The 10,870-nt window shown below is 36.8% G+C and overlaps 1 protein-coding gene across 1 annotated transcript; it reads left to right on the top strand.

The window, feature by feature from the left end:
* The first annotated feature begins 7,385 nt into the window (after positions 1–7,385).
* Positions 7,386–8,821, top strand: LOC113314246 (DNA damage-repair/toleration protein DRT100-like). Its single transcript, XM_026563027.1, has one exon. It carries the CDS (start codon positions 7,473–7,475, stop codon positions 8,604–8,606), a length of 1,134 nt encoding a protein of 377 aa, XP_026418812.1. The 5' UTR covers positions 7,386–7,472; the 3' UTR covers positions 8,607–8,821.
* Positions 8,822–10,870: the final 2,049 nt, after the last annotated feature.

Here is a 10,870-nt window from a genome sequence, read left to right as displayed (position 1 = left end):
TAACTTTGAAATGAAGAAAGACTTGTCTAATTCTGATTTTTCATATAATGGGAAAATCCAACAGTATTTAGAGAAGTCATCTATAATGTTGACATAGTACCTAAATACAGAATTGGATTTTACAGGACTTCGACCCCAAAGATCCATATGTAAAAGCTCAAGAGGTCTTGTTCTACAATGATGTGACTCAGTAAATGACAACTTATGACTTCTCCCAATACTACATTCATGACAGAATATAGGTTTATTGATTACATTGGGTAAAGATAGAGATCTACAAACATGTTGTAATGTTTCAAAAGATGGATGTCCAAGATTTTTGTGCCAGATATCAGCTGCAGAAGAAGATGTCAGAGCAGCTAAAGCTTTAGATGAAGACTCATGCAAGAATAGAAGTGGATATAAACCATTAAGATGAGGGACTTGTAAAAGTATCTTCCCAGTTGTCAAGTCCTTTACATTAAAACCAGTCGCATCAAAAGTTGTGGAGCAGTTGTTATCAGATGTAAATTTATGGACAGATAACAAATTGTGGGAGGTTTGTGGTACCAGAAGCACATTAGATAACTTAAAGGTTTGATGTGGTGTAGATTTGAATGAAAAACCAGTTTGAGTGACTTTCATACCTTCTCCATTGGTTGTTTGAATCTCAGCAGTACCATCATAAGCAGATGCAAATTAGAGTTCAGATGATGTGGTTGTTGGCACCAGTGTCAGCATACCAAGGATTTTCTCCTAGAATGTTTGTTGAAGCTAACATAGCACTCATATTGTGTGGTGTGTTGACATTTTGGTATACAAAGTTGATCCTGTGTCTACAAGCTAGAGCAGTATGTCCTCCTTTGTTGCAAATTTCACAGAAAACATTTTCCATACTAGACATGAAAGCAGGGCCGTACCAAACTATTTAGGGGCCCTAGGCAGAAACCAAAAATGGGAGCCTAAAAAAAAACTGTCGATCGTTTAAAACAAAACTACAATACAGTAAAATTTGCAAATGAAAACAAATACATAAAAATAACTAATCTACTAATAATTGACCTTCCTCGCCTCCTCGATGCAAATTGCTAAGTCATTTAATCTTTTTTCTTGAGATATTTTCGAGCGAAGATAAGTTTTGAACAACTTCAACTTTGAAAAACTTCTTTTCTGCAGAGGAAACTGTAACTAGAATTGTCAATAAAGTCCTATATGCGATTTCTGCATTTGGGTAGCAACCTTCCATATCTTTCAAGAAATTCAACAATTCAATTGCCCTTTCAGCTTCTTGCGGCAAATAACTTTTTAGAACTTTCAATTCAGCATACAAGTCATGGCCATCAATATCATAACTCATGGCATGCTTTAGATAATTATGAATTTTGATATAATATGTGTTGGGATATATTTAAAAACATAGTTTTGTAATATTATATCAAACTTAGAGAAATAATGTGGTGGTATAATTTTGGGCTCTTACACTATAGACTTGGGTTCAAGTCTCACCCCATGCATTTGAATAGGTATATTTATATTATTTAATAACATCCGGGAGAGAGGGGCCTTGGGGTCTTGGGAGGTCTGTTGATCTAGAAACTTATTTTTTGTTGTTTTAACTCTTGATTTCCAAAACGGTTTTTCAACTTAACATTCCCTAATTAATTCTATTAATTTTTGGTAATTATAATGTTGCCGTTTTATGAATGTTGTGGAGGATTTTCAGTGGACACTTATTGCGAAATTTATTTTCATTAAAACAGTACTGATTTCTTTTGAGTTATAAAAAGAAAAGTTTCTGGAGAAGATGAAAACATTGTATTTCATCTATTTTGAGTTCTGAGCAAGTATTAGAGAGAGTATTTATTAGTTCGATTTCTCATAGTGCAGAGAAATCGAATAAGAGAGTTATCAGCTATTTTATCCCATAGGGTTTTCGACAAAAGTTGACTGCAAGCACAATCAAGAGGCAGAGTCGTGAAACACCTTAAAGATAGCGACCTAGTCCGCGACTTAGCTGTTTGAGATTTATCTTTTGTGTGAATTCTATTATTGTTTACAACAATATGCCTTTAAAGTAATGGCCTAAATGGGATTTAGTCGACTATGGCTTTTCTTTGTTGTGCTCTATACAAAACTGTAGTGTGTCCGTCATATTCTTTTTTCATTTTTTCTTTTTGTTTATTCAATCGGTACTACACGTTAGCTTATATATATGCCGGAAGAAAAACATTTGGGGGCCCCTTTAATTCGAGGGCCCTAGGCGGATGCATATACCGCCTAACAGTTTGGTACGACCCTGCATGAAAGGAGTAGTAGCTGATGTAGGATGTGTTGGTGGTGGTGGTGCAGATGATTGGGGCAAAAAAGTATTTGAAGTAGATGCTCTAGCAGGTAAATGAAAATTACTTCTGAGAGAAGGATTATAGACATTATTACCTCTACCACGACCTTTGTAGAATGTGGATCTTTGATGAGAAAGTAGTGCTCGTTGAGATTGAAAAGCAGCAAAAGCTTTACTGTTTGCTTCAGAGAGTAAGCTTTTGGATCTCTCATTGACCACAAGTTCTTCACTAAGTAGCAGATTGTGAAGTTCATCAAAAGATACTGGAGGATGACGAATACGAATTGAAGTACTGAATGCACTATAATCATTTCCAATTCCATTCAAAACAAGAACTACAAGTTCATCATCACTAACCACAGAACCAACAACAGAGAGTTGATCTGTAATTTTCTTGATGTCTCCTAAAAACTGTGTAATCGTGCCAGATCCAAGTCTTAATGACTGCAACTTAGTACTTAACTGAATTGAATGTGTGGTGGAAGTTCTTGCAAAGAGTGAATCAATATTTTTCCATAGTTCTCTTGATGATTCGGCACCAACAACATAAGGAATGATAGAATCCGAAATAGAAGACTGAATCCACAAAATCAAAGTATTATCATCATCAATCCAAGCAGTATAGTTAGGATTAATATTACCTGCATCGAGATCTTCTTGATTGAGAAATTTTGGAGGACAAAGAATTGATCCATCAAGAAGACCTAGAACTTTATATCTTTTCAGCAACGGGAGAAGAAGATTCTTCCATGTAATGAAATTATCATCTTTGAGTTTGAAATTAGTGATACTGGTTATTTGATTCAATGGAATTGTTGAAATCCTAGTTTCATACTGATTTAACGCCATGAAAAAGTAAAACTAAAGAAGAAGAAGAAGCAAGATTTGGTTGAGAAATGAAAAATTAACAGAGATAGTGAGCGGAAGGGAGGATCTCTGACCTCATGATACCATAGTTGATATTTGACATTAATATTGAAACTAAATGTTCTTCAAGAACAACATTAATGGAGTTTTGCAATTACTGAATGTAATTGTCTTACTTACAAACAAAGAGATAAATACTGTTATTTATTACAGTTCACAGGAAATAACCAGACAGAAAGCGTGTTAATCAATAACCAATCAAAGTGTGACAGCAGGGACTGATGACAGCTATTAACAGATCGCTGGAACATGCTGGAAGTACACGTAGGAGCAGGATCAGTGTAACAGAAGTGTTACTGAGACATAGTGTTATTAGCAGCCAGCGGATTTACTAAAACCGCGCTGATTAAGTGAAGTTGTTGGCGGTTGCTAATGATTCGCGCGGTATGAGAAGAAACGCGTGGCTATTCAAGAACTACAGTGGGCAAACCATTAAATTTGCTCATTTGCCAAGTCATTTTTCTCTTTTGTTGAGTCCACAGTGGTATCAAAATGAACAAATCTTTGATTTATTGTGTCCATAAGGGAAATTTTTTACTGTACCGCTACTAGATCATAAGCCAACTGTTAGAGCATAGCTCGGTCAACCTCGCATGCGTTGCTATGTCAAGCATGTTTGTCAATGTTAGCGATCAAAACTATAAGTCTTGATTTCTAGCCTACATAGCTAAGTCTCGGACTAGGATAGTAAAGTGTAGTTGAGCTCAAGGACTTCATGGCGATTCATCATACAACGACGAAGATCTATACAAGGAACCGTGGAACTTCATCAACAAAAAGGTATGTGGAGACTTGAACTTATCTATCACTCAAAAGTTTATCTCTTCTATCTCCTACTTCTTATGAGACAAAAGTCGTATGCTATATAGACTAGATCATACACATTTGACATTTCGAGCTGAGCATTCATTGCTTATCTTTTATCTCGAAATCGTGTGTTGGTAAAGCGTTTCGCTTTGATCAAGTTTATCTTCACCTAGTGACGAAAGTCATGAAAAGTTTCAATCACTTTAAGAATTGCTCTGACGTGAATCGGTCTATGAATAACGACTACACAACGTCCTCTTAGAATGTATCAATGATTGAAATGAGAGTTTATATTACATAACCATGTATTCCTTGAACCGAAGTTTTCAAACTTTGTTGATCAAGAGAAATCGGGAGGATTGTGGAATTGGCTTGCCAAGTCCGCGAAACCAGTCCGCAGTCTCAGTCCGCGAACTGTCGGAAGTTCTCGACCGAGAATTTCTGCTGGATTTTCCAAAACTCGTTGGTGCGCTAAGTCCGCGAACTGGCAGAAGTTCTCTTTCCGAGAATTTCTGTTGAGTTTGGAAAACTCAACCGATTAACTTAAGTTCGCGAACTTGTTTGTGAACTTAAGAGGTTATGATCTAAAGATGTGCTCTGAACATGAAACATTAAATTACTAAGGAATGCTTTATGCAAACCGTGGCTATAATGTTCATGAGACGATTCAATCGAATCGAATCATCTTTGTTTCAATTGTGTCTTGTGTAATTACATAAGATCTCATAGCAATTGAACAACTCTTTAACTAGTTCATTTGAGTCAATTGAACTAGTTATGGTGAAGAAGAACAAGGTTAATATGAAATGCTCATATGGTTAACCTTTCGGGTTACTATGTTGAACCAACATACACGTACACGTTTGGGCATGGTTTTCACGAACCCAGTAAACGTCTACCAAAGTGTGTCTGACAAGCTAAGTTTTCGATCTAACGGTTGAGAAATATTAGCTTGAATCTAAATCAGGTTTTCATCTAACGGTGAATAAGGATTGCTTTGTAACTAAGGCAAAAACCTGATTTGAAGGCTATATAAAAGAGACATCTATCATTGTGCAAAACGAATCCCCACACGTATGTGTGCTACTAGTGCGCCCGCTAGAGTCGATCTCCATTAACCTTTGATTTTCTTCTCTAAAATTAGGTCAACGACTTAAAGACTTCATTGGGATTGTGAAGCCAGACCGATACTACTTTATCGTAGTTGTGTGATATGATCTTGCATCTTCTATCGTACGAGTACAATCGATTGATTGGCTTGAGATCGTGAGAGTTCTCCGATAGGCAAGATAAAGAAGTCACAAACATCTTCGTCTCACTGTTTGTGATTTCTCGACAATCCGCTTGTGTAGTCAGGAAGGATCATAGAGAGGCGATTGATTAATCTAGGCCGTTCTTCGAGAATATAAGACCGGATTATCAATTGGTTCATGTTCACCTTGATTTCATATCAAAAGACGGAACAAAACCTAGGGTTTATCTGTGGGAGACATATTTATCCTTTTATAGACTTTTCTATGTGAGACAGATCTGTTTATTATCAAGTCTGTGATTTTGGGTTACAACAACTCTTGGTTGTGGGTGAGATCAGCTAAGGGAATCAAGTGTGCAGTATCCTGTTGGGATCAGAGGCGTAGGAGTACAACTGTACCTTGGATCGGTGGGAGACTGATTGGGGTTCAACTATAGTCCACTTCGAAGTTAATTTGCAGTAGGCTAGTGTCTGTAGCGGCTTAATACAGTGTGTATTCAATCTGGACTAGGTCCCGGGGTTTTTCTGCATTTGCGTTTTCTTCATTAATAAAATTTCTGGTGTCTGTGTTATTTCTTTTCCGCATTATATTTTATATAATTGAAATAATACAGGTTGTGCGTTCGTGATCATCAATTGGAAATCCAACCTTTGGTTGTTGATTGATATTGATTGATCCTTGGACATTGGTCTTTGGTACCGTCCAAGTTATCTCTCTTTGATAAAGACTCGCAGATTTCTATTTGCTTGAGTAAAGATCAAATCGAGAGAATGAGATAATAACTCCTTGAGATACTTTTTATCTAGATTGAGTTTGACTGTCTAGTTGATTCTCTAGCAAAGTATTTCGGAGTTAGTCCATATAGATTGCTAATAGAAATATTGGGTGGTGTTGTTAGACCCCCGCTTTTTCACCAACCATGTGGCATGTTATGATGTAAGCAAAATATGGATTTTTAACCACAATTATCTTTCCAAATCTATACCTGTCAAAATTTTCCACCGAAAATGTTTAGCCGATGTATTGTTTTGTCAATTTTTTTTATCTACAAGTAATTCTAGCACTTCAAATGGGTATTCAAACCTTGTCCGGCTTCCCCGGACAATCTATCAAGTGGTGTGGGAACTCCCTTAAGAACAAGGAATATGGGGTTGAGAGTCTCCTTTAAAACGAAAGAGTCTAACCCAAAAAGACCTAATTTGGTGCTACTATGGGTAGAGGAAAACCCTCTTTCCTCCCAAACTCGATCATATACTCTTTCAATTGAAAGAGTGATCGATTGTCTTCACTGTACGGTTAATCAAATGTCGTATAAAAAAGAAGGGAAAAAACGGCAAACCAAAAGCCGTGTGGTTCCAAAATTTCCAAATCGATATAAAAAAAATATTTTTAAAAAATATTTTAGAGATAAATATATATTTGGATAAATATAAATCCGATAAAATCTTTTAAAATGTATCAAAAAAGGTAGATTTTGGTTGTGGACGGCTAATCAAGTGTCGTCCACAATTTTTATTTTCAAACGGCAAAAACAAAAATGCCGTATTGTGTTTTTTATATCTCTTTCCCATGGTAGGAAACTCACTCTACCACCTACGCTCTCAATCATCTTGAAAGGGAAAGAGTGTTAAAACTTAAAACACCTAATCCCATAGCCCTTGCTCTAAAATACATTTGAAACCCACGGAACCCCAAATCCATAAGTTCAAAGTTTGCTTGGGTTAGTCTAGACAGTAGAACAAATTAGTAATTCGGCCTCACCCAAAGGTTACTGTTTATAACAATTGGATTTCTGACAAACATTACCGACGTATAGTAGTAGCGTAATAATATCTGAATCTGAATAATCTTCCTTTTAAGTGTTGCATCCGATCCTCTTTTTCGTTTATCGACTTTCTAATCTTTTTTAATGACAACTTTTTTTGACAGAATGTTTTTTCTTTTGATAGATATTTTTCACTCACTTAATGTAACTGTCAGTCACTAGCAACTGCAATTTCCTGCCTTACACGAGGGTGGTTCCGTCAACAAACTTGGTATATAAACCAACTCAAGTTCTACCTTCTTCCTTCAGACACTGATTTCCACCAAAGATAGACATAATACTCTTATAGCTACTTCAAAAAACACAAAATTTCTAGAGCGAGAAACTAAGTGAATCAACAATGGCGCCAGCTGGTAGTACCACTACTGCTACTGTAACTTTAATCTTCTTCGTACTAAGTTTATCAGCCATTACTAATGTCAAATCATGCACAGTTGGAGACAGGAATGCTCTGTTAGCATTCAAATCCGCCCTAACTGAATCACAATTCGGTATATTCAAAACATGGAGAGGAACAGATTGCTGTAAATCTTGGTATGGTGTTCATTGTGATCCATCATCTAAAAGAGTCACAGAAATCAGTTTGAGAGGTGAGTCGCCTGAAAGTTCTGTCCCGACTCTAGAAAAAATGGGAAGATCTGGTTATATGACCGGTGTTATTACACCAGCAATCTGTAAACTAGATCGTCTTTCCACAATTATTATCGCTGATTGGAAAGGAATTTCTGGTAATATTCCTAAATGTATTACTACTCTTTCTTTTCTTCGTGTGCTTGATTTGGTTGGAAATCAATTCTCTGGTCCAATCCCGTATAACATTGGGAGACTTCACAGGCTTACTGTTTTAAATTTCGCTGATAATCAAATTAACGGTGTAATTCCTTCTTCAATCGTTCAAATGTCTTCTTTGATGCATCTTGATCTTCGAAGCAACAAGATTACCGGCGAGATTCCAACTGAATTCGGCAACTTAAAGATGCTAAGCAGAGCATTGTTGAGTAAAAACTTGATTTCTGGTTCTATTCCAAGTTCTATTTCAAAAATTTACAGGTTAGCTGATTTGGATTTGTCGGTGAATCAGTTATCAGGATCTATTCCAGAGGCATTTGGAAGAATGCCGGTTCTTTCGACGTTGAACCTGGATATGAATAAGTTTTCTGGCGAGATACCAACCACTTTATTAAGTGGTTCAGGAATAAGTATATTGAATTTAAGCAGAAATGCATTGGAAGGTAAAATCCCAGATGTTTTTGGAGAAAGATCTTATTTCACTGCACTGGATTTATCTTACAATAATTTGAAAGGACCGATTCCAAAATCTGTAACTTCGGCTTCGTATATTGGGCATTTGGATCCGAGCCATAATCATCTCTGTGATCCGATTCCAAATGGTGCACCATTCAATCATCTCGAGGCTTCTTCCTTCGTCAACAATGATTGTCTTTGTGGTTCTCCCCTCAAGAGATGCCCTTAAAAAGATTAATTAATTTTTAACTTTTAGATAAATACAGCTACTTATCACATGAATGTTAATGTCTTACTTCAAATGCGACAAGACTCGGCGTTATTAGCTCTATTACTTGTTCAACAAATGAAATATCAGCTGCTGCATCTCCTGGATCATCTACATGCCTAGCAATTTCTAGGTTTTACCCCTTTGAATCACCAATATTCTGGCCCACATTATCATCCAGTATAGTCTCCAATTTCTAGTTCGTCAAAAGTGTTGTTCACCCAAAGAAGATGGAAGAAACAAGTATCAAAATTAGCATGATTCTGCGTTACAAATTGTGATACTAGTGGTTGGATTATACAGGATTTATATTTCAGCCTTACCTGTCCATTCACCTTGACAAAAGTATCTCCCGACTCCAAATGCGTATCGGCTAGTCCTTTTGATATCTACAGGAATCACATTTTGTTAGAGCGCTCTGACTATCAACATCATAATTAAGCATGCAGAGTAAGATAGTCAACTAAAAACCAATTAAGATCAAACGTAGAAGTCCTCACCACACAGAGTCAACAACTAGGACTCCCGTCTCAAATGGTGATGCATCCGTTACCATCTAGTCAAGTACTTATGAGTAAGTTTGCATGAGCAGGAAGAATCATAGATCGCGTATAATACCCAAGATATTTTACGCTAAAGCAGAATTGCCACAAAACAAAATTACTGATAGGAAAAGGGTACCTCTTCTGTTTCATTTGTAAGTCCACGTATATGTGCCTCAAAAAAGCTTTTATGAAGAAATGTTGCCTGCAATGCAAATAAGGTGATGAGAACTGATGGTTTTAATCATTATCAATGACATTTGACTCAACCAAAACCGAAATGATAGTTGGCTCCCTATTCTCCACCTTCCTACAATCTAAGTCCCATATCCTATCGAGATCCGCATTCAGGTTCAGATGGGGTTCACCGTTCTTTTAATGTGGGGTTTAGATTGTAGGGAGGAGAATAGAGAGGTGGAGATCAGGGAGCCAAATAGCATTGCCGCAACCAAACAAGAGATAATAACGAACGCGCAATTGGGAGATATCAAAACTAATTGGGGGATAGAGGAAAAAGACAAAAACTAGATCCAAATATCAAATCAGGGTCACCCTTATCTAATTATTTTTTTTAATTCCTAACCTACCCCTCACTGATTATGTTTAATGGTTAATTAGAATTAGTAAAATCTTAAGATTTTTTGTTAAATGATTAGTGTGTATTTTTATTTGAATTTGGGTGAGTGAGGTGAGAGTAGAAGGAGGGAAAAAATATTTGAGAGAGAACTTTTTTTGGTGAAAATGGAGGATGATTGTGAAGAGAGAATTGCTGCTTAGAGGTTGAAAAATTGATTTTTTTCTTTGAATCCACCATTGTTGCAGCTGAAATAGCTCGGTGCCGGCATTGTATTCAACCGAAAAAACCATGTCGGCATTTTTTTCATAAATGTTTGCCACTATCCGGGGGGTCCGGTCTCGTAACAATTTTTTTTGGTTTTAATCTTCAAAACCTATTTTTTTTGCTTTTAATTAGTCCACTGCCGGCACAGTAAGTTGATTTTCGAGCATGCCGGTACTGCTACCGGCATGGTGTGATGCTTAAATTTCTATGCCGGCACATGATGTAAAGTATCCAGAATTTTTTTTTTCACTTGAATACCGGCATTGATAGATTTGTATCGAGCATGCCAGCACCATTTTCCGGCATGATTTTCATCAATTCCGGCATGGTCTTCATCACTTCCAGCGATGTAAAAAAATTTATTTCCGACATGGTATTCATCACTACCGGCATGGTCTTCATCACTTCCGGCATGGTCTTCATCACTTCCGACATGGTATTCATCACTTTCGGCATGGTCTTCATCACTTCCGGCATGGTCTTTATCATTTCCGACATGATATTCATCACTTCCGGCACGGTCTTCATCACTTCCGGCATGGTCTTCATCACTCCCGAATGTTAAAAAAAAATCATTTCAAAGTGAGGAGCCGGCAGAGAAGGAGAAGAGAATTTAAAAGGGAGTGGGGAAAATCTAGAATTTGAAAGGGAGTGGGGAATATTTAGGTTTCAAAGCCCTAACCTTAAAAGAGATTAATAAGAGGTGAAAGATGAAATTAGGGGATATGTTTTTGTTTTTTGATTTTAAGTTTTTTAATTTTTATTTTGAGGGAAGGGTGTTTAGTATATTTTCGCCCCAAAAAACACCCCTTAACAGACACCTTTGATTGGGGGAAGTAATT

The sequence above is a fragment of the Papaver somniferum genome, chromosome 9 (genome assembly GCF_003573695.1).
Source record: "Papaver somniferum cultivar HN1 chromosome 9, ASM357369v1, whole genome shotgun sequence".
Classification (NCBI taxonomy): Eukaryota; Viridiplantae; Streptophyta; class Magnoliopsida; order Ranunculales; family Papaveraceae; genus Papaver; species Papaver somniferum.
Note: the sequence above shows the minus strand (reverse complement) of the source record. Positions and strands in the feature narration are given on the sequence as shown.

What these genes read in the sequence shown, in the direction of transcription:
- LOC113314246 (XM_026563027.1), top strand. Translation starts at nt 7,473, where the DNA reads ATGGCGCCAGCTGGTAGTACCACTACTGCTACTGTAACTTTAATCTTC.